The 25514-nt window shown below is 40.3% G+C and overlaps 1 protein-coding gene across 2 annotated transcripts in view; it reads left to right on the forward strand.

The window, feature by feature from the left end:
- Positions 1 to 19359, forward strand: part of NTN4 (netrin 4) — a 109470-nt gene extending 90111 nt beyond the window's left edge. Inside the window, exons 7-10 of one of the 2 annotated variants that reach the window (XM_056574303.1) lie at positions 3272 to 3345; positions 9359 to 9427; positions 16073 to 16243; positions 17944 to 19359. In XM_056574303.1, coding sequence (XP_056430278.1) covers positions 3272 to 3345; positions 9359 to 9427; positions 16073 to 16243; positions 17944 to 18080 — 451 coding nt within the window. In that variant the 3' untranslated portion in view covers positions 18081 to 19359. The remainder of the gene's footprint in view (positions 1 to 3271; positions 3346 to 9358; positions 9428 to 16072; positions 16244 to 17943) is intronic. The other variant, XM_056574302.1, reaches the window with a different exon arrangement.
- Positions 19360 to 25514: the final 6155 nt, after the last annotated feature.

Here is a 25514-nt window from a genome sequence, read left to right on the forward strand (position 1 = left end):
TTGAAACAGCTGAAGGCACACTGGTTGTGAAACTCAGTTTTTTTTTACCTAACTTGGTGTTTCACGACCGGTTTGCCTCCAGCTGTTGCAAACTACAACTCCCAGCATGCACCGTACATGCTGGGAGTTGTAGTTTTGCAACAGCTGGAGGCACACTGGTTGTGAAACACTGAGTTAGGTCACAAACTGCTGGGAGTTGTAGTTTTGCAACAGCTGGATGTTCCCCCCCCCCCCTCCCCAATGTGAACGTACAGGGTACACTCACATGGGCAGAGGTTTACAGTAAATATCCGGCTGCAAGTTTGAGCTGCAGCAAATTTTCTGCCGCAGCTCAAACTGCCAGCGAGAAACTACTGTGAACCCCCGCCCGTGCGACTGTACCCTAAAAACACTACACTACACTACAAAATAAAATAAAAAGTAAAAAACACTACATATACACATACCCCTACACAGCCCCCCTCCCCAATAAAAATGAAAAACGTCTGGTACGCCACTGTTTCCAAAACGAAGCCTCCAGCTGTTGCAAAACAACTACTCCCAGTATTACCAGACAGCCACTGACTGTCCAGGCATGCTGGGAGTTTTACAACAGCTTGAGGCACCCTGTTTGGGAATCACTGGCGTAGAATACCCCTATGTCCACGCCTATGCAAGTCCCTAATTTAGGCCTCAAATGCGAATGGCGCTCTCACTTTGGAGCCCTGACGTATTTCAAGGCAACAGGTTAGGGTCACATATGGGGTATCGCCGTACTCGGGAAAAATTGTGTTACAAATTTTGGGGGCTATTTTCTGCTTTGACCCTTTTTTTTTTAACATATGCAAAGTCGTGAAACACCTGTGGGGTATAAAGGTTCACTTAACCCCTTGTTACGTTCCCCGAGGGGTCTAGTTTCCAAAATAGTATGCCATGTGGTTTTTTTTTTTTTGCTGTCCTGGCACCATAGGGGCTTCCTAAATGCGGCATGCCCCCAGAGCAAAATTTGCTTCCAAAAAGCCACTACTCCTCTTCTGAGACCTGTAGTGCGCCAGCAGAGCACTTTTCACCCCCATATGGGGTGTTTTCTGAATCGGGAGAAATTGGGATTCAAATTTTGGGGGGTATTTTCTGCTATTACCCTTTTTAAAAATGGAAAATTTTTGGGAAAACAAGCATTTTAGGTAACATTTTTTTTTTTTTTTTTACATTTGCAAAAGTCATGAAACACCTGTGGGGTATTAAGGCTCACTTTATCCCATGTTACATTCCCCAAGGGGTCTAGTTTCCTAAATGGTATGCCATGTGTTTTTGTTTTTTTTGCTGTTTTGACACCCTAGGGGCTTCTTAAAGGTGACATGCCCCCCAAAAACCATTTCAGAAAAATGTTCTCTCCAAAATCCCCTTGTCGCTCCTTCCCTTCTGAGCCCTCTACTGCGCCCGCTGAACACTTTACATAGACATATGAGGTATGTGCTTACTCAAGAGAAATTGGGCTACAAAAACAAGTAAACATTATCTCCTTTTATCCCTTGCAAAAATTCAAAAATTGGGTCTACAAAAATTCAAAAATTGGGTCTACAAAAATTGGGTCTACGAGTGTAAAAAATGAAGATTTTGAATTTTCTCCTTCACTTTGCTGCTATTCCTGCGAAACACTGACTGAATGTCATTTTGAATACTTTGGAGGGTGTAGTTTTTATAATGGGGTCATTTATGGGGTATTTCTAATATGAAGACCCTTCAAATCCACAAAACTGAACTGGTCCCTGAAAAATATCGAGTTTGAAAATTTTGTGAAAAATTGGAAAATTGCTGCTGAACTTTGAAGCCCTCTGGTGTCTTCTAAAAGTAAAAACTCATCAATTTTATAATGCAAACATAAAGTAGACATATTGTTTATGTGAATCAAAAAAAAATTATTTGTAATATACATTTTCCTTACAAGCAGAAAGCTTCAAAGTTAGAAAAATTTTCAAATTTTTCATCAAATTTTGGGATTTTTCACCAAGAAAAGATGCAAGTTACCACAAAAATGTACTACTATGTTAAAGTAGAATATGTCACGAAAAAACAATCTCGGAATCAGAATGATAACTAAAAGCATTTCAGAGTTATTCATGTTTATAGTGACAGTGGTCAGATGTACAAAAAACGCTCTGGTCCTTAAGGCCAAAATGGGCTTGGTTCTTAAGGGGTTAAATGGCAGTCTCTTTACATATAGATCCCCTGTGAGGTCCACAAAATGGACTAGATAATAAAAGTTCTTCGGTGCGCTGCACCACTAACCACCCCGTATATGTATAGTCTATCCGCAATCGACAAGCCGCGCGATGCCTCCTGACTTAGACGCAGACTGGCATGGACCAGCGGCCGGCCTGTGTGGATGTCCACATGTACGGAGGGGTGCTGGGTACCTTCTGTAGAGATGTTTCTGCTGAGGGGCACAGTACAGCGTCTAGCCAGTGCTTGGAGAAGTGGTGGGGTGAGTGCCATCCTCGTGCAGCTGTAGGAGGATGTGCGCACACTGCACAGGGTTCCACAAATGCCGGGGTTCCAGCTGTTGCAAGTGCACTAGTTGAGTATAAATGTCTATTTACAAGGTGGTATTTGGTCTAGGAGGACAAACGCGTTTCGAGGATTCCCCTTCTTCAGTGGCGATATATTCCTTTATAATTGACCTTTATTAGATTATATTGCACGTAGTAATTATACAGATTTACCGAAAGGGACATTTTGGGCCGAAAACCAAAACTGAAAATGCATTGTCCCGCCCACTTATTTTAATATAGTTTTTGTAACATTTTATTATCAGATTTTTTTTGTTTAATAAATTTGTGAATTTAAGTCATCTGAAATTAAAAACTCCATGCTAATAATAATTAAATAAACTGTTTTCTTATTAAATAACACAAAAATTGGCCAACATTTGCCCAAAATTGTCCATAATACAAATAAAATAAAATTAATAAAATAAAACATACTGATGGGAAAAATGCACCAAGTATTAAAGACTGTCCCTGCTTCAGATGTGCTGATTCTGGGGGAGATGTGGTGATCCTGCTGGACTTGCCTAAGTAAGTTCAAGCCACACCCTCAAAATTACCCTTAGCTAAAAGGGCCGAAATTTCAGTGCATCCCAGTTATTTCAGTTATTATGGATTATGTATCTCGTACCTCACAGTGAGAAATGGTTGTGCAGAGCACTGTTACAGACATTGTGCTCCCTTTAAATATAGCTGATAGGACTTCCCTGTTAATGAGAAGCTAAATGCTGTTTTTTTATACACAGCTTGGAAATAGACTGGTATCATGGTCCTGATTTCCTTTCAAATGAACAAGGATTTTCCGCTCTTCGACATACAGGTAAGTGTTACCTCGTACAGGGTTGTTTTTTTGTTTCTCATATTCTATAACGTTTGCTTCTTGCAAGTTTATTTGGCCCTATGTTTGGCACTTTTTGTCACAGTGTGTGTGTCGATGTAATTTAGAAAAGCAGAATTGCTTATATTAAAAAAAAATTTTGCAATACTTTCCATGTAAAATGAAGAGTGCCATAAAAAGCACAAATTGCCCCACAAAAAAAATAAGCCCTTATACAAATCTGTCAATGAAAAAAAATAACAAATTATAGCTCTTACAAATGAGAAGTGTTAGGCTAAGTCTCCACTTGGTTTTTTTCTGGCAGTTTTTGGAATACTGCCACTGCAGTTTTTGAGCCAAAGCCAGAAGTGGATTCAAAAGGAATAAGACATATAAAGGAAGGACTTACACTTCTCCTCCCTTATGGATCCACTTCTGACTTTGGCTCAAAAACTGCAGTGACAGTATTCCAAAAACTGCCAGAAAAAAAAACACAAGTGGAAACTTAGCCTTAAAACTGAAAACTATAGTTCCAAGGATTTACAGGGATTGGGGGAGATTTTTCAAAGGATTTAGACTGTTTTTTCCTGTCTAAATTTGTCGCACAGAAAGTCGCAGTCTAAATATGTGCGACTTTTCTGCGACTTTTGCTTTAGAGGATTTTTAGAACATGATGAATTCTAGTCTATTTTAGACGGAAAAATGCATTGGTGCTGAATTTATCAAAAGCGACTTTTCAGCAACAAGTCGCATTGGCTGAGAGTGCGCCGAAATGTCAGACCATGTTGGAGCAGGTTTAAATACAGTCTAAAGCATAGATCCCGAAGTCTGTGCACAGAATTTATCAAGAGCCGTGCGCCTTCTGATAACTTAGGCGCACAATATACCAGCCAAACACTCTGTAGTTTGGTCTATATTGATGCGGGACATAGACAGCTTTGATAAATCTCCCCCATTGAGTGTATGCTCACAAAGGCCAGAAATGCTGTAGATTTGTATGCAGAGAATCCACAGCGTATTACAGTGGCAGCAAAGTGGTTGCAATTTGTAAATCTCTTTTTCACAGAATTGAATAAAATAAAGTAAAAAAAACTGAAATTGACCTGTAGATTTTACATCTCCAGCATGTCAATTGATGTTGTGGCTGTATTGCGGATTCATTGCCTAAAAGAAAGAGGGAGCCAATAGCTGGGCGGCATGTTTCTGGGGAGAGTTATGAATATTTATTAATGTAACGTATTTGCAATGCATTCCCTGACAGCGTGTGCCTGTTTTGAAATACGAAGCACTTGGGATTGTTCCATGTTACAGAGGACTGACCTAATTACATTGATAAATCACCCCACTAGTGTTACATTACACTAAATGCTAGGGCTGAATAGATACAGTGTAGCTAAGTAATAACATACAATATGGCGCATTGATTTCCTAACCAGGCATGAAGTGTATCACAGTGAATAAATATTGTGGTTTTTATAATCCCCGCTTTAATTTCTTTAATAGAATTCATTTGTGTCAATGAAAAATGCATTAACTGTGGTTTATTTTTCTTGGATTGTTCAAACATTCCTTTTTCTAATTATTGGATAAACTGAAAACTGCTCCCATTTTACTGCTCCCCCTCTTTGGAATGTCAACAAAGGGAGTGCTGCTGATCTGTATGTCGTGAGACACCTGTGCATATGCTTCAGGCCAAATTAACCCCTTCTTTTAGCGATAGCTAGGATTGCATACAGTTTTGTAGACAATGGAGCATATTTTCTAAAACGTGTTCTTGATTCCTCATTTTCTAACTGATAAAAAGGGTGCACAAACGTTTCACATTATGCATTTATAGAATGTGCTTGTGTTAATTTGAGCTTTTTATTGACTGCATAATGAAAAATCTATATGCAGACAAAAATCACATCGCAAAATTGAGACAATTTGGCTTTGAAGCTGTGTGCGTTTTTGCTGTTGTAGTTTTGATCACTAACAACACATGAAAACACGCCCTAAAATCTACACAGTAAGCTATCCTTCTGACCAGGGCTGCCATGAGAAATATTGGTGCCCCTTAGAAAGCTTAAGGCCTGCTGAGTCCGCCCCCGGGGCCTTCCCCCAATTTTTTTTATTTTTTCTAATTTCTTATAGCACCACAATTTAATAAACACAGTAAAAAGTAAGTCAGACCCTCATCGGTGCTTTCAGTAAGGAATTATTTTATGCCAAATATCAAGCCTGCCCTTGCCACCATGATAAGGTAGATGTTTTTGAGCAGAACCCTACATTAACACTAACTATACTCACTACCTTTTCTAATCTGCTTTAGCAATCTTCCCCTGGCCCATAGACCATTTAGTTGATTAGTTATATCAGGTGACTTAAAGGTGATGTCTTTTCTAATTAAAGTCGTTCACTTTTCTTTTTCTTTTCCATATAGCATCATGAAGATTTCCTCCAGCTAGAACTTGTCTCCACAGAACCTTCCAAATAAACATTTTAGGCTCCGCACTTTTCTAGTATCTATAGTGCCCCATACATTAATAATCCCCCTCTTGGTGTTCCACATAGTAGAGTGGGCAGATAAGTTGGTTGGGGAGGAGTAGATAAGTTGCCACAAGACTAGCTAGTCAGGTTGCTCCACTAAGTAGACAGGTTCCTTCACATAGTTTCCCCCATTATGTAGGTGCCACTTGTATGTATTAGCAGCCCCTGTATATATTAACAGCCTCCTTTTAGATAGTAGCAGCCCCCCCCCCCTGTATATAGTAGCAGCCTCCCTGCAGGTAGTAGCAGCACCCTATAAATATTAGCAGCCCTATGTAAAAAATTTGTAGTGAGGTAGGACAGCTACCTCATTTCAATGATCGGCTATAGACTACTAAACCAATCCCCACCTGAGTCAAGTGCTCAGCCATAGACTTTTTTATTCTACCCCTTTCCCCCACCCCTCCCAGATTTATCCCCTTCACTCCACATTTACCTGACTCCCTTATGTCTTGCTTGGCAGCTGTCACACTGCCTCACAGGGGCAGAGGTGACCTGGGGGAGATGGCTGCTATCAGGAGGAGAAGCAGCAGTTGCAGGAAGTTTCGGCCCTAGGCGGAGGAAAGGTTGGGGGGCAGGGGGAGCCTGCTGTACATACACTGTGACTAGAGGAGGCTAACCAGCTGACATTGCTAACGTTGGTCAGTGCTAATGTTGGTCACACCGGCAAACACTACAACAAAAAATAAAGCTAGGCCACCAACATATACACCAACATATATTTCTTGAATTATTTTATTATAGTGACTGATGGAACAGCAAAATCCTCCCCCAGAGGATGCCAACAAGTTACCCTGGAGTCTGCTCTGCCATCACAACTATCTGAATAGACAAGAATGAAGATACTTCATTTATACTGCAACCTAAGTTCAGCCAACCTTAGATTCTCTATTGATGAAATGGGCAGAACCTTAAAAAAATGACTAGCATAACATAAAAATCACAACCTCTTTGCTGAATGATCTTGTGTGTATCTGACCTTTTGCACCCACACATATCCTGAAAACATGCGCCCATCAGCCAGTGTCCTGAGGACAGGTGATCATGTCACTCTCTATTTCAATTTTTTTCCACATCTTCATTTAACTTAAGTGAAGATTGTGCTCACATATGCAACCATATATCTACTGTAAAAGGAGGTCATAGAATTTCAGGATATGTGCAGGTCCCATCAGTCGGGCTGACATTACCTGCCTATGTGATTAGAAATATTAATTTAAAAAAAATTACATCTATATTCCTAGAGCTTCTAGATATGTCAATTTACTCCCATTTATTTTAATTGCCATAAAACACACACCCTTCTACCCTATCCATACAAACAATACAAGATGGAAGTGTGTGTCTCCAATATTGAGGTTCTTATTAAAAAAAAAAAAAAAAAAAAAAAGCTACAACATTGAAATACATTCATATTATTTCTCTTCTACAAACTAGTTATTGAAGCTCAAATTAGACAGAGCATGTTTCCTGTAGATAGCCCCATGGGTAGAGTACTAGTAGCAGCAGCAGAGTATACTCGCTATTCCTCTCCTCTATTACCAGTATTCCCCTTGGTTGTACAGGGAAGTAGTTAGAAATAAAAGTAGTTGAGTGTATACTGATAATGTCCATTAATGCATAATATCGTTCAAGCTTTGCGTCAAAATGTATCCATATTATGCAATGTATTCTAAAACAAAATTTGTTATATAATCTGCAAAAAATACTCCAATCACTTTAACCCCTTAAGGACCGGGGGTTTTTCCGTTTTTGCATTTTCGTTTTTTGCTCCTTGCCTTTAAAAAATCATAACTCTTTCAAATTTGCACCTAAAAATCCATATGATGGCTTATTTTTTGCGCCACCAATTCTACTTTGTAATGACGTCAGTCATTTTGCCCAAAAATCTACGGTGAAGCAGGAAAAAAAATCATTGTGCGACAAAATTGAAAAAAAAACGCTGTTTTGTAAATTTTGGGGGCTTCCGTTTCTACGTATTACATTTTTCGGTAAAAATGACACCTGATATGTATTCTGTTGGTCCATACGATTAAAATGATACCCTACTTATATAGGTTTGATTTTGTCGGACTTCTGGAAAAAATCATAACTACATGCAGGAAAATTAATAATTTTAAAATTGTCATCTTCTGACCCCTATAACTTTTTTATTTTTCCGTGTATGGGGCGGTATGAGGGCTCATTTTTTGCGCTGTGATCTTAAGTTTTTAACGGTACCATTTTTGCATTGATAGGACTTATTTTTAAATGATATAAAAAGTGACCAAAAATGCACTATTTTGGACTTTGGAATTTTTTTGCGCGCACGCCATTGACCGAGCGGTTTAATTAATGATATATTTTTATAATTCGGACATTTCTGCACGCGGTGATACCATATATGTTTATTTTTATTTTTATTTACACTGTGTTTTTTTTTTATTGGAAAAGGGGGGTGATTCAAACTTTTAATAGGGGAGGAGTTAAATGATCTTTATTCACTTTTTTTTTTTCACTTTTTTTTTGCAGTGTTATAGGTCCCATAGGGACCTATAACACTGCACACACTGATCTTCTATGTTGATCACTGGTTTCTCATAAGAAACCAGTGATCAACGATTCTGCCGCATGACTGCTCATGCCTTGATCTCAGGCACTGAGCAGTCATTCGGCGATCGGACAGCGAGGAGGCAGGAAGGGGCCCTCCCGCTGTCCTGTCAGCGGTTCGGGATGTCTCGATTAGCCGCGGCTATCCCGAACAGCCCGACTGAGCTAGTCGGGAACTTTCACTTTCACTTTCAGCTCTGAGCGCGCGGCTAAAGGGTTAATAGCGCGCGGCGCCGCGATCGGCGCTGCGCGCTATTAGAGGCGGGTCCCGGCTTCACTATGATGCCGGGCCCGCCGTGTAACCCCGCGTTATATCAGAAGAGCAGGACCAAGGACGTACCGGTACGTCCTTGGTCCTTAAGGGGTTAAAATGTGAGCATTCAGATTACTGCTGGGTACATGCATAGTTGTCATAAGAAGTATTACAGCTTCCATTCCATGTTAAAGGGGTATTCCAGGAAAAAAACTTATATATATATATATATATATATATATATATATATATATATATATATATATATCTCAACTGGCTCCAGAAAGTTAAACAGATTTGTATATTACTTTTATAAAAAAATCTTAATCCTTTCAATAATTATCAGCTGCTGAAGTTGAGTTGTTGTTTTCTGTCTGGCAACAGTGCTCTCTGCTGACATCTCTGCTTGTTCTTGGATCTACACAGAGTAGAAGAGGTTTGCTATGGGGATTTGCTTCTAAACTGGGCGGTTCCCAAGACACGTGTCATCAGAGAGCACTTAGACAGAAAAGAACAACTCAACTTCAGCAGCTCATAAGTACTGAAAGGATTAAGATTTTTTTTTAATAGAAGTAATTTACAAATCTGTTTAAAGTGTGTAAAGTCTTATATGTAAACATTTATAGGTATGTATTTGTATTTTAGGAAAATGTGAGTGCAAAGATCAAGTATTAGAAAATCCAAAGGTTTTCTGTGATATGAGATACTCCTATGGTGAGTAACAGTTTATTCTTACTACGACAACATCTCTTTGTTGACTAACTCCTTCCTCAGTAGCAGATTATTTCTGAATGACACATTGTAATTTTTAGTTTTATTCTTTAGTTACAATATAAAATGATATTATTTAACTAAAAGGTATTTAATAGCATTTGAAAAATATGCTGGGATTTTCTTCTTAGAACACAAATAGATATTCAATTACAGATTATGACAGATTATTTATTTGTTCAATAGAAATATGCAGGTAATGCTAAAATGAATAAAAACTTTCATCCTTCATAGTGATATTTAAAGAGGTTATCCAGGAATCGAAAAACAGAGATAATTTCTTTAAAAAAAAACTATCCCTGTCTGTCTCCAGGTGGGTGTGGTATTACAATTTGGCTTTATTCACTTTAATGAAACACAGCTGCAGAACCACACACAAGCTGGAGACAGACGGGAAGAGGTTTTTGAAAGAAACTGTCTCTGTTAATCAATTAAAGGGCTATTCCATTTTGTTTAAACTTCTTTGCATTGGGCCCCTGCTGTAGTTATTACACTTACATGTTTAACCTCCCAGGGGTAGATAGATAATCTGCCATCTCGAGCCTTTCCCAGGACCCTGTTCGGCTCAAGACAACAGCTGATCACAGGGCACTTGCCTTCTTCTTGTTTTCCCTAACTAGTTAGCCCCCTATGACGTGTGTGGTCCAGCTGTACCTGCATCATGTGATCTCAGCAGTCTGCTGAATGCGGGGACACATTTAACACAGGCATAATGAGACGTCCAGCTTGACCACACACATTTTCAGGGAGCTGGCTTGTCAGGGAAGACAAGAAAAAGTCAAGCCTCCTGGGATAAGGTGTTATCTTGAGCTGAACAGGATCCCAGGAAAGCTCTAGATGTCATCCATACTGAAGAAAATTGCTACACCGGGAGGGACCATACAAAAAAAGCAGATGATCCACCCCTGGGAGGTTAAACATGTAAATGTAATAACTATATAACTTTGCAGCAGGGGAACAATATATAGAAGTAAAAAAAGCTAAAATCGTCATAAAAAAATACATATGTAAAGGAAGGATGAATCCAGCGCTGAATTCGTGCAATCCACTTTTTTATCAAAGCACCAACAGATACAGGATAAAAAAGTAATGCGTTTCAGCCAGGTAAACTAGCCTTACTCATAAGTATGAGTAAGGCTAGGTTACCTGACTGAAACGCGTTACTTTTTTATCCTGTATCTGTTGGTGCTTTAATAAAGAAGTGGAATGCAAGAGTTCTGTGCTGGATTCATCCTTCTTTACATATTGCTGCTGGTGTTGGGTCACACCGATCCGGGCGCGGATATCTGGCATCCAGGGGTGAGCTGATGAACTCTGCTGTTTTACTTGAAAAAAAAAAAAAAAATAGTAACAGGAAATATCTAACATGTTTCAGCTTACTCAGCCTTAGTCATAGATGACTAGGCACATAGGGGGAGATTTATCAAAACCTGTGTAGAGGAAGAGTGGTGCAGTTGCCCATAGCAACCAATCAGCACGCTTCTTTCATTTTTAACCCCTTAATGACATAGGACGTAAATGTACGTCCTTGTGCCCTGGTACTTAATGCATCAGGACGTACATTTACGTCCTGTACATAACCGCGAGCACCAGAGTGGTGCTCATGTCATGCACAGGAGGTCCTGGCTGCTATCAGCAGCCAGGGACCTGCCGGTAATGGCGTACATCAGCCATTGCGATGATGTGTGCCATTAACCCCTCAGATGCCGCAGGGATCCAATCATCCGACAAGGCGGCTGGAGGTCCCATCACCTGCCTCCGTCCGTCTCCTGGAATCTTCTGCTCTGGTCTGAGATCGAGCAGACCAGAGCAGTAGATCTCTGATAACACTGATCAGTGATATGCCCTATGCATAGCACTGAACAGTAATAGCAATCAAATGCTATAAATAGTCTGCTATAGGGACTATTAAAGTGTAAAAAATAAAATAAAAAAAAGGAGAAAAATCTGCACTTTTTCCCATTTTACCCCCAGAAAGTGTGTAAACTTGTTTAGTATCGCCACGCGTGCAGAAATGTCCAAACTATCAAGGTGTCTTTAAAGGAAAACTGTCACTTGTTTTCTCCCTCACTATCCACAGGTACTGGTGGAGAGTGCGGGAGACGCTGATTAAAATGAGCCCTACCTTGTCCAGATCTGCGCCGCTGTTCTCCCGCAATTGTAGTTTTATTATCTGTTTAAATCTTCCTGTAACTGGCACGGGCGGGGCTTCGGCGCTTAACTGGCACTGACGTCAGCACCGCTTATGAATATTCATCCCCCCTCCCCCCAGTTAGGAGCAGCAAAGAGACGGAGAACTGGAGGGAGGGGGGATGAATATTCATAAGCGGCGATGACGTCAGTGCCAGTTAAGCGCCGAAGCCCTGCCCGTGCCAGTTACAGGAAGATTTCAACAGATAATAAAACTACAATTGCGGGAGAATGGCGACGCAGATCCGGATAAGGTAGGGCACATTTTAATCAGCGTCTCCACCAGTACCTGTGGATAGTGCGGGAGAAAACAAGTGACAGTTTTCCTTTAAGGGGTTAAAGAGGCCTGTGAAAAATGAAAGAACCGATCTGATTGGTTGCTATGGGCAACTGCACCACTCTTCCTCTACACAGATTTTGATAATTCTCCCCCATAGTGACTCAGTAGAACCCACCACAAATGTGGCTTGGGTTATATTTTTATATTCTGACTTTAGAATTGGCACTTATACTATGCTTGAGTATAACAGAGGATTTGTAACAATGCTCCAACCCTTGGTGGTTGCTATACAGGGTCCATATTGAACTGTTATTAATGGCACCACTGCTTTTTATTTTTTTACTGTACCAGATCTTTCAATGGATTTATTATGTGATATCTTTGAACATATATTTGGCAGCATTTCTTTGTAGGCCTTTCCTGCAATATCACTTTTTTCCCCTCTTGCTGTCGATTACCAGCCAAATGCCATTTACTACTATTTAATCTGTTGGGATCCCACCATTTCCTGTCTGTTCTGGTAATTGTGTTCTCTTCGACAATGTTTTAACATATTGGCCCTCATTTACTAAAGGAGAACCGACGGTTTTTCTCGGTTATTGCGCCCAAAATTTGGTCGCATCCCGCGTGCGACCAAAATTTAGGCGCACAACCTACATTTTCAAAAACACTCGGAGAGTTTAATTTAACCTACAATAATGAGCGTGGTTTACTCAAAAATGGGCGTTAACCCGACAAAATGGAAAAATCACTCGGAGTAATTGTGAAATCACTCTGAAAAAAGTGTGATTTCTCAACTCTGAAAAACCGACAGCCCAGGGGTCGAGTGAAAATGGAAAAATGGAGTGTTTTTGAGGAAGGGACAGCTGACCATTGTGGTTCATGATTAAATTACTTGTTTTATACTTTAAAAGCATTTTTAACCCCTCAACGCTTTTATGATTAAATTATGTAATAGATTTTTTTTAATTTATACATATATATATATATATATATATATATATATATATTTTTTTTTTTTTTTTTTTATATATATATATTTTTAAAAAACTTTTGGGTTGTTAACCCATTAACAATCATGAATGCAAAGTTACATCCTTGTGCAGAGTAACTTAACTTTATTTATTTGGTTTAATTTTTATTTTTCCAGTGCAACACTTTTTATTCCCGTGCGACAGAATGTAATATCATGCGACACAAAAAAACCCGACACATGCGACAGATTAGTAAATCACAAGGAAAAAAAAGACGAATACACTGGGAAAAAAAACCTAACCGACACTCCAGTCTTTAAATGAGGGCCATTGTCTTATGTCTAAATATGGTTAATTTAAAGTTGGGTGGCCATCGGAAATGTCAGTTCTTCAGCATTCACCAGCTGTTTTACAATAGTTTGTGTATGTTGTTTTGTATACAACATATAAGCTCCTTTGGTGCTTATTGTAAAGTTAAGATTAATTCAGGTAATATTAAAAATATATTCATGGACTTTAACCAATGTTCTGACTGTTGAGGAAAAAGAATGATAAGCTCTCTGCTTGAAAACATTTACATTAAATTGTATAAAATGTTACAAAGACCATGCAAAAAATATATGTCAAATGTATATCTAAGAAATATTTAATTCCCTTAGATTTAGTTTCTTGGTACTTGACAGTATAAATCACACAATACTCCTATATTTCTATTAGCAAATGAAATATATATGTATGCTATGCACTGACATTGTGTGTACGTAAAACTCCCTTCGCATTTGTTAAAGGTGTCCGCACCTGTTTCCTTTCTGGGAGTGGATCAGGAGATAAGTAATATCCGACAAAAACAGGGCGATGTGAAAAGGAAAGTTCAAGGGGTCTGTTGTCAGTGAATAAGTATGATTACGTGTTGCTCCGGCTTCCTGAGTGTGATAGTGATGATATTTAATCTTTCTTTAAGATAAGAAGTGGAAGCAAAAAAAAAAAAGTATAAATCATAATACAGCACCCAAGTCCTTCAGCCTTTCATCACCCTGTGTATGGAGGAGGAATATGTGTTTCAATTTATCATCTGACAACACATACGATTCTTAAGTAAAGTGAATGAATGAAATGTGTTGAGGCATTTAGGAATGCATATTGAACTGCTAACTACTGGTCGGGAGGACAGTAAGCACTTAAACTATACAGCATATAGGCATGTGGCTTAATAAATATAAATACCTCTTTATACTCATTTGGCTCAGATAACCCATCTATTTTATTAAGACCTCTTTTTAATTTGTATAAGAATGTATGACTCAGTGTGGTAAGCAGCCATGCAGTTCGAAAGCCATAACTTAGCATCCAACTATGGTTTCATTCATAGGAAGTGTCCAGACAGTTTCCATGTTGGTATGTGTTTCTATGAGAATCTTTGAGGGGCTCTAGATTTCTCCCATGAGTTCAAAAAATATAATGGTAGAATAATTGACTTCCTAACCCAGGGGTCCTCAAACTTTTTAAACAGGGGGCCAGCTCACTGTCCCTCAGACCGTAGGACTATAGTGAAAAAAAAAAAAAAAATATTAACAAATTCCTATGCACACTTATATATCTTATTAGTGGACTACCCTTTAAGTATGTAAGTACGGAGCATAGTTCCCCCCACATTAGGTTGGCAGTATAGATCCCCCCACATTAGGTTGGCAGTATAGTTCCCCACATTAGGTTGGCAGTATAGTTCCCCCCACATTAGGTTGTAGTTTCCCCACATTAGGTTGGCAGTATAGTTCCCCCACATTAGGTTGTAGTTCCCCACATTAGGTTGGCAGTATAGTTCCCCCCACATTAGGTTGGCAGTATAGTTCCCCCCACATTAGGTTGGCAGTATAGTTCCCCCCACATTAGGTTGGCAGTATAGTTCCCCCCACATTTAGTTGGCAGTATAGTTCCCCCACATTAGGTGCCGTATAGTTCCCCCACATTTAGTTGGCAGTATAGTTCCCCCACATTAGGTGCAGTATAGTTTCCCCACATTAGGTGCAGTATAGTTCCCCCACATTAGGTGCAGTATAGTTCCCCCACATTAGGTGCAGTATAGTTCCCCCACATTAGGTGCAGTATAGTTCCCCAACATTAGGTGCAGTATAGTTCCCCCACATTAGGTGCAGTATAGTTCCCCCACATTAGGTGCAGTATAGTTCCCCCACATTAGGTGCAGTATAGTTCCCCCACATTAGGTGCAGTATAGTTCCCCCACATTAGGTGCAGTATAGTTCCCCCACATTAGGTGTAGTTTAGTTCCCCCACATTAGGTGCAGTATAGTTCTCCACAATAGGTGCAGTATAGTTCCCCCACATTAGGTGCAGTATAGTTCCCCCACATTAGGTGCAGTATAGTTCCCCATATTATGTGCAGTATAGTTCCCCCACAGACATACAGCCTCCAGCCATACAGTGTATGGCTGGAGGCTGTATGCCTGTGTACTGCCCCACTTTAGTGCTCCGTCCACCTCTCCTCCAGTCCGGCCATAGCAGTAAGTCCCGGGAATGTAGGAGCGGTGGTCGGAGCACCGAAGGTGACGTGCCACTGATAACACTTACCAAGCTGGCCAGCGCACATCGTGCTCGCTTCTCCGCTCCTCCGTGCTCTGTTGCTATGGGCACATGCACGGGACGTCAGTGACGTCCCTGCATGCGCTACCTCCCGGTGGCCCTGCGTTTTTTAAAGTAAACGCGGGGCCGCAGAAAGGTAACCGGGGCATCACTGTGTCCCAAAAACATCTTTCGGGACACAGGGATGTCCTTAGGCAGTGGCAGCAGGCGGGCCTGATAAATGTCCTTGGCGGGCCGCATGTGGCCCGCAGGCCGTAGTTTGAGGACCCCTGTCCTAACCCATTGCTCTTGTGTAGGTAAAGATTAGATTGTGAGTTCCAATGCAAACAGGACCTGACATGAGTCTCTTTCTTTTCTGCACTGTGGAATATGGTGAAGCTATATACTGTACATTCTAGATTTTACATAAAAAGAAGAATATTGTCAGTCTGAAGTTTATAGTAACACTAAATGCTTGCTACCTCAAGAATATTTAAGACTTTTTACATTTTATTTCAATGTATGTTAAGTTTCTTTCTTAAAATGTATTTATTTATTTTTGGACAGTGCTTAAAGTGAAGATAATGTCAGCTCATGACAGGGGTTCCCATGCAGAAGTGAATGTGAAAATTAAAAAAGTTTTGAAAATGACAAAACTGAAGATTCCACGTGGAAAGAGAACACTGTACCCAGAATCATGGACAAATCGGGGCTGTACCTGTCCCATCCTTAATCCAGGTATATTACTTTTACTATTACCTGTTTGATTATTGTGTTACAATGAATGTATTAGCAAATTGCATATTTACTTGTACATTCTGTAAACAACAGGAAATTCATTTGCCTATAGTTATTTTATGCAACATTTAGCCATACCATAAATAATACTGATGGCTGAAGTAAATAACATTGAATATTTGTTGAAAATGGTACCTGTCAATGAGAACAGTCAGTTCTTAAAACTTATGTGTTGGAAAGTGAAAAATATGGTCAAAAGTAAAGCCCTGAATGTCTTTGACAAATGTTAAATTTTGATGGGATGATGCCCAGGCTAGAACATCTCCAAAACAGTAAGTCTTGTGGGGTGACTCTGGTAGAAAGTGGTTAGTACCTTCCAAAAGTGATTCAAGGAGGGACAGCTAGTCATCCGGCAATATGATCCTGGATGTCGAAGACTCAATGATGTGTTTGGGGAACAAATGCTGGCCTGTCTAGTCCAAGCTTAGTGCATCATAGTTTGCTGTGTATAGGGCTATATAGCTGCCGACTATTCAGAATGCCCATATTGAACCCTGTCCACCACTAAAAGTGCCTACAATTGGTACTTGAATATCCACCTTGGAGCATCGGGTGCATGTGCATTGCTTACCTTAAAAGAAATAGGTTCATACTATGAGAAGAAAGCAAGTTTACTGAGGCAGTTTGGTTCTCTGGACAATATTCTGCTGAAGAAATGTGGGTCCTGACATTCATGTGGTTGTTATTTGACATGTCCCATCTACCTAAACAGACTAAGTACACCTATTGATGGCAACCATATTCCCCAATGGCAGCTGTTTCTTTCAGCAAGAATAATGTAACCTGCTACAATGCAAAAAATGCTCAGGAATAGTTTGAGGAACATGACAGAGTTTACAGTGTTGACTTTGCATACAGAAAACAAACAAACGGGGGCTCAGCCTTGTGTGTAGTTAGTGATGTCTTTGCTTCCAAATTCCCCAAAACTCAGTCCGACTGAACATCTGTTAAATGTGCTGAAATCTGCTGCTAACATCATGGTGCCAGATACTACAGGACACCATCAAAGATCCTGTGAAGTCTGTGCCTTGATGCGTTAGAGCTGTTTTGATGGACAAAGGGGATTTACACAATATTAAGAATGTGGTTTTACAGTTATAGCTGATTAGTGTATTTAGCTAATTATATTCATCAAAATAGATATAAGATTGTTTCCTGCGCCAAAAAATTATATATATTATTCATCTTATGGTAACAGAACTTGTCTCCCTGCTAACTGCAGATTAAATGCATTTTACATATTTATAATTGTAAGGTATTATCAATCAAATTGATTTCATTCCTGATTGGAGTGTTATTGCCAATGAGCCTCTATCAGTGCAGTCCATCCCAAAATGTGGGGTTTCCTAGTTGAAGGTCATATTAATAAAAGTGATCATAAGCTGTGCAGACTTTTTGTTTCATGTCTTAGTTAAGTAACACAATTAACTCTTTATATGCAGATTTTTAGGGAATATTGTATCATATGTTTTTATTTTACCATAGACGTCAACCTTGTTAGGCCCAAGCATCACCATGTTCCAGCAGGTGAAATTCTATAATGAATAAAAATGAACATCTAAATAAAAGTGTAACTATAAAACAGAAGCATCCATGAAAGAAACTGAATATGTAGTCACACTTTTCTGCTTTTTTTGTAGGTCTAGAATATCTAGTGGCTGGATATGAAGATGTGCGCACAGGTCGTCTCATTGTGAACATGAAAAGTTATGTCCAACTCTGGAAACCGTCTCTTGGCAAGAAAGTAACAGAGATACTAAAGAAAGAATGCATTTGAGACAAATTACTGAATACAGAAGTACTATATTGTATTTATTGACCAGTTTAGTCAACAGATGCACATAAAGATGCTGCACAGCAACTCCATGCTCCTGACCTTCACCTGTATGCATTACAGGCTCATATACATATGTTTTACAGCCAATTGGTCCTCCCCTACTCTGATGCATGTGCAGCATAACAGCAGGATATTACACTTTAAAATGGATTTTTAAAGCTAAATTTAATTTGAATGCAGATGCGGAAATGTATGAGCTAAAGCTTCTATATTCTGCATACGTGTTATTTAATTGAAGGTACAAAAGGAAAACTTGGACTGTTTGTATTGAGGTAGTGTTTCACATGACCTCCTTAAATGTAAATAGCATTTTTAAGAAGCACTTTACTAATTGTTTTTGTTTTTTTATCTGTTGAACAAGACTACGGTGTTTAGAGAGCTACCGAAATGAAATGACACTAGAGACACCTTAAAACAGTTTCTGCTTTTTATATGTATTTATGTTTTATAGTCATTTCATGTTACCAGAGATAAAAGGAGACAATGGACATTAATATGTGTTGTATTCTTCATTTTTGAGCAGTGTTCATTTCCAATCATGTTTCTACTTGTGGAAGCTACAATTCCCTTCAGGACTGTGGAGAATGATCTTCCTCCCACCCAGCGGTCGCTCCTTTCATTGAAGCACAGACAGGCTCCCTTTGAACACCTGACTTGTGATGTAATATCTTGGGTCGCATTGCAACCTGGGAAAAGCCTGAGACAACACTCATTTTGTATGCTGCTAAGGCTCCTTTCACACTATGAGCATTCATCCGTTATTAACCCCTTAATGACCACGGACGTAAATGTACGTCCTGGTTTGGCGGTACTTCGCGCACTAGGATGTACATTTACGTCCCGTGTATGACCGCGAGTATCGGAGCGGTGCTCGCGTCATACACGGCAGGTTCCGGCTGCTATCAATAATGGTCAACATCCGCGATCGCGCAGATGTCCGCCATTAACCCCTCAAATGCCGTGATCAGTACACGGCATCTGCGGTAATGCACATGTTAAAATAGGTAATCGGATCGCCCGCAGCACTGCCGTGGCGATTCGATCATCCGTAATGGCGGACGGAGGTCCCCTCACCTGCCTCTATCCATCTCCCGGCATCTCCTGCTCTGGTCTGAGATCGAGCTGACCAGAGCAGAAGATAGCCGGTAATACTGATTAGTGCTGTGCTGTATACATAGCACTGAACAGTATTAGCAATCAAATGATTGCTATAGATAGTCCTCTATGGTGACATAAAAAATGTAAAAAAAAAAAAAAAAGTTGAAAAATAAAAAAAAAATAATAATAAAAAAAATATCCCCTCCCCCAATAAAAATGAAAATGTTCAGTTTTTCACACTTTACCCCCAAAGAGAGCAAAATTGTGGTTTTCATTAAAATTTCCAAGTACAAGGAGAGGTTTCATTACAAAGTACAATTGGTCATGCAAAAAACAAGCCCTTATATGGGTCTGTAGATGGAAATATAAGAGTTATGGATTTTAGAAGGCGAGGAGGAAAAACGATAACGCTAAAATAAAATTGGCCTGGTCCTTAAGTTAAAATGGGCTTGGTCCTTAAGGGGTTAAACATCCATTTTCTGTATAAAAATGGATGTTTAATAACAGATGAAATGACGGGTACTAACGGCTGAATAATGTCTGTCAAAATAACAGGCATATCCATCCGTTAAGACCCGTTATAACATCCCTCATGTACGGCCTTTTTAACACCTCTGCCTACAGACTCCCACAGCCGGGACAACTACTACTCCCATCATAGAACGGACTTGTTTCCATGATGGGAGTAGTAGTTCCCCGGTTGCGGGAGTCTGCCGGTGGCTGGGGAGGCTACATTAGTGTTTGTACTACAACCCCCATCATTGTAGTACAGGGGCTGAGAGAGTGATCACACTGGGTCTCACTTCTGAGACCTGATGGGATTAGAAGTTATTAAACAGGGGAGCGCACGGCATGCTCCATTCCGGTGCGATGTACGATGTATTTACTCTCATCTTATAAATTCACCGCCGGGAGCCCAGAATGGCTGGTACATATGAGCCATTCAGGGCTCTCGGCAGGGTTTTCAAATGATGTGTGGAAAGATATATAGAATCGCTGGGGGGGTAATATATCTGCCCCCCAAAGCGCTTCTATATATATCTTGCACCCCACAACGCTTCTATATATCTTTCCCCCCGCAGTGCATTTATATATGTTCCCCCAGCAGCGCATTTATATATGTTTCCCCAGCAGCGCATTTATATATGTTCCCCCCACAGCGCATATATATGTCCCCCCCACAGTGCATATATATGTTCCCCCGGCAGCGCTATCATAAGACCCCGACAGCGCTATGAATGAAAAGTATTCTATTAGCAGCGCATCTGGCCGGCGCAAACTGCTGCTGAAAGAATGCTTGTCATTCATAGCGCTGCAGCGGCATCTGTATATAGATGCTCTGCAGGGGTCAGACATATATCCATATGTCTGGCCCCCACAGCACTTCTATAATCATATGCCTTTGCAGCGCTATGAATGAAAGTATTCTTTCAGCATCACATCGTGCCGGCCAGATGCGCTGCTGTAGAATACTTTTCATTCATAGCACTGCCGGGGGCTTATGATAGTGCTGCGGGGGGGGGGGAACATATATATGCACTGCAGTGGGAACATATAAATGCGCTGCGGGGGGAACATATATAAATGTGCTGTGGGGGGGGGACATATATAAATGAGCCCGGGGGGGGGGGGGGGCAAGATATATAAATGCTCTGCGGTGGGCAAGATCTATAGAAGCACTGTGAGGTCCAGACATATACCCCCCCAGCGATTATATTTATCTTTCCACCGCAGCGCTTCAATTTGAAAATCTCACCGGGAGCCCTAAATGGCTCCTCAGTACCAGCCATTCAGGGCTCCCAGCAGGGAATTTAAAAATGAAAGTAAATACATCGTACATCGCAGGTGAGCGGACCATGCTGGGGGTTGTAGTACAAACACTAACGTTGCCTCCCCAGCCACAGGCAGACTCCCGCAGCCGGGGAATTACTACTCCCATCATGGAAACAAGTCTGTTCCATGATGGGAGTAGTAGTAGTCCCTCAGCACTGCAGGAGTCTGCTGAAGTCACCTCTTCTGAGCATGCTCCGAAGTAATAACGGATATTATAAACCAGGTGCAAACGGATTACATAAAGGCTCATCCGTTTGCCATGGACTTCAGTGTTATAGATAACGGCCGTTAATTTACCCGTCTCTTGTGACGGAAGAAAAATTAGTGCATGTGCCATTTTTTCTTCCATCACAACTAATGTCCGTTATTCATGACGGGCTACAATGGGTCATAATGGATAATTAAACAATCCTATAGACTTGGATGGGATTTTGTAATGTACGTTTAACATCTGTTTTTAAAGATTTTCTAACGGACGTTTATAACAGATCTTTTAACTGGTGAATTTTATAGTGTGAAAGGGGCCTAAAAATTAACATCGGGGCAAAGATCACTTAAGATTTGTGAGACCAGCCATCAAACACAGACACAATATTATGAACTACATTAACTTTACAGCCCCTGTAGCACAGTTAAATAAAAAAAATCCCAGAAAACCCCTTTAATCTAAATTTTTAATACTGGTCGAAAGAAAAAAGAGTTACCATATTCAAAAACTTTTGTGCTCAGTATGCTCAGTCTACACCACCTCTGGTGCAATGTAAGCCACACGCCCTTCTTGAGGCAGACCTATTTAAAAAAAAATTGTGCATGGTCTAAACAAGGGAAAGGCTTTTGAAAATTTGATTGGGCCACAAAAAGAAAAAAAAAGTCCGTTTTGAATATGCCTTCCATAGTAAAATAATAACATAGTTTGTAAGGTTAGAAAAAAGTCCATCGAGTTCAACCTAAAACCCTACTGTGCTAATCCAGAGGAAGGCAAAAAAACCAAAAACGAGTCTGATGCCAATTGCCCCATGACAGAGAAAAAATTCCCTTCCCGACTGATGGCAATCAGAATAAATCCATGGATCAACATTCTATCCACATCAGTCTGTGACGTTAAGTGAAACCTTGTCATGGTTACCGGCCTATGTATAAAAAGATCACTAGAAAGATCTCTGTACTGTCCATTCATATATTTGTACATAGTGATCAAATCGCCCCTAAGACGTCTTTTCTCCAAACTAAATAACCCCAAGCTTGATAACCTGTCTTGGTCCTGTAATCCTCCCGTACCATCAATTATCTTTGTCACCCTCCTCTGCACCCTCTCCAGTTCATGCCATGTCCTTCTTATATACAGGTGCTCAGAATTGGACACAATACTCCATATGTGGTCTGACTAATGCTTTATACAGAGGCAAAACTATGTCCCTGTCACAAGCCTCTATCCCTCTCCTGATACAACCTATGACTTTATTAGCCTTGGCAGCAGCTGCCTGGCACTGGTCACTAAAGTTAAGCTTCCTGTCCACCAGTACCCCAAAATAATAGTGCACATTCAGGTCACGTTCACACACAGTTAACTTATTATTAAAGAGTACCTGTCACCAAACTAAACTTTTAATATATTGTTCATTGTGTTATTATAAGACACTTTGCTATTTACTTGCTGTTAAAATTCACAACCTTTTATATGTTTTTAATGTGATTGAAATAACGGCCACTAGGTGGCTCTGTATTGTTCCCTGCACAAATCAAACATTTAGTATGGTCTCGACCCGGACTTGCAGAAGTCCAAACTCATGAAGTGCGTGCGGGGCATGGTGAGGCACATCTCTCACAGGCTTCAGTGACGTTGTGTCTGCTGGGGAACGCCCACTTTCTCCTGCCGGGAGCTCACACAATGGGAGCAAAGGGAAAGTTATGATACACATGTGGTGTGGTTCTGCAGCTCAGTTCCATTGAAGTGAATGGAGACAAGTTATAATACCACACATAACCTGGGGGTACAGATGTGGAGCTGTTTTTGAAAGAAAATAGCTCTGCTTTTCTATTTCTGGATAACCCCTTTAAGTCTCCACCTAAAATGTCAGATTCTGTAGTGTGAATGAGCCCTTGCTGTTGGTATAAGAGCCGTAGAGTATAGAGTTGTAATGGAGCTGTCATGCTTCCAAAAAAACATCTTTGTAGCCCAGATTGAAGGATAAATCCACTCAGAACTGCATTAACTAGAGTTCAGCAAGACCGACCAACTGTATAGGCACATATAGATGATGTTGGGGGGAAGCAGAAATGGGCATGTTTTATTTTAACTGCCTGTCCCTATTCTCAGAAACATAAGATCCACCAGAACAGCTTCAAAGACATCACCTGAGTGTTTAGCCATGCTGTATGTTTATGAGAAGATCAAGAGTGATAGCTGTCAGTAGAGATGAGCGAAATTTTGAAAAATACGATTAGGCCGAGTCGACGAATAAAAAAAAAAAAATCAATTTGATCCGAATAAATTCTCAGCAAATTTTTATTAGTTATGTATTTTAATAATGTGTTTAATAAAGTGTGTGTGTGTTTCACTTTTTTTTCTAAATGTTTCTACATTTTTTAGGTAGTACTACTACTCCCAGCATGAAACAGACTGTTACATGATGGGAGTAGTAGTACCTGTGCTGATAGACAGATCGCCCCGTGTGTCACTCCTGACAACCGCTGTGATCATCCTGTATAATGTGTAGATGCGGGCGGCTTTCTCGCATCTGGATAGGACGATCGCATCGAGTGTCAGGAGTGACACCCGCTGTAATATGTCCTCAACTGCAGGTATTAATGCTCCCAACATGGAGCACACTTTGCTCTATGCTCGGAGCTGTAGTACCTGCATTAATAGACAGATCGCAGCGGTTGTCACTTCTGACACGCGCTGCGATCCTCCTGTATAATGTATAGATGCGGGCGGCTGGCCGCTCTTCTCTGGTCCCACTGTAGTATGAGTATATGCCGTATATATACCTATTATTCATATTTCCCAATAGAGCTGTGATTGGTTCCAACCATCTGGCCAATCACAGCTCTCTGCAGGAAATATAAATAAGTGATGTGAATTCCATTCACATCATTGGCCGGCCGGAGTATAGTGCAGAGATGCGAGCGCAGGAAAAAGCCACTCCATCTCAGGACAATCGCATCGGGTATCAGGAGTGACACCCGGGGCAATCTGTTAGTACAGGTACTACAGCTTCCATAATGGAACAGTCTGTTCCATGCTGGGAGTAGTAGTACTACCTAAAAAAAAAAAATTGAGAAAAAAAAGTGAAACACACATACACACACAATAAAATCAAACACAATATTGAAATGCATTACTAATAAAATAATATAAAAATAAATTATTAAAAATATATTATTTTTACATTTAAATGGCCCCTTTCTACATTTTACATATTGTTGTCGGCTACATTTATAGGTCCCTGCCCACACACATAAATTGATCCCTGTCTAAAAATTTGCATTAACATTTTTTTTTTTGTCTTTCAATTTTCTGGAGCAGGCAGGGACCAGAAGATTCAGCGCTCAATTTTAAAAATAATTTCTTAATTTTTTTTTTCTAGTTTTTGTGGTAAATCATTATTTTTTTTATTTTCACTTTACTTTTTTAGCCCCATTATGGGGCTAAAACAATGCAATTGTCCCTTCTATTGCAGAGATGGAGCAGCTTTTTCCTTCGCTTGCATCTCTGCACTATACTCCGGCCGGCTGCTAGGGATGTGAATAGAATTCACATCACTTATTCATATTTCCTGCAGAGAGCTGTGATTGGCCAGATGGTTCCAGCCAATCACAGCTCTCTGCGGGAAATATGAATTGGTGTATATATACGGGATATACTCATACTACAGTGGGACCAGAGAAGAGCGGCTGGCCGCCTGCATCTATACATTATACAGGATGATCGCATCGGGTGTCAAAAGTGACACCCGATGCGATCTGTCTATTAATGCTGCTCCCAGCATGAAGCAGAGTGTGCTCCATGTTGGGAGCAGTAGTACCTGCAGTTAAGGACAGATCACAGCAGGTGTCACTCCTGACACCCACTGCGATCGTCCTATCTATTGCAGAGATGTGAGCGCAGGAGAAAGCCGCTCGCATCTATACATTATGCAGGACAATCGCAGGGGTGAATGAAGAAATTTGAGGAAATCAATTCAAAGTTTGGATTTGGTCCGAATCAAATTTTTCATAAAATTCAGAACAAATTCGGCTTCGATTCGATTCGCTCATCTCTAGCTGTCAGCCAAATGAAAATTTGGTCAAAAAAGCTATGGAAGGTGCTCTTTTACATGTGCTGACCCTGCACTTATAAAAAGCTCTGATGTCGGTAATAGTTTGCTGAGCCTTTACAAGGTTCAATTAATTGTGCAGCCAGGCCACATGAACGATGATCTGATAAAAAAATCGGAATGC

Source organism: Hyla sarda, chromosome 4, assembly GCF_029499605.1.
Source record: "Hyla sarda isolate aHylSar1 chromosome 4, aHylSar1.hap1, whole genome shotgun sequence".
Classification (NCBI taxonomy): Eukaryota; Metazoa; Chordata; class Amphibia; order Anura; family Hylidae; genus Hyla; species Hyla sarda.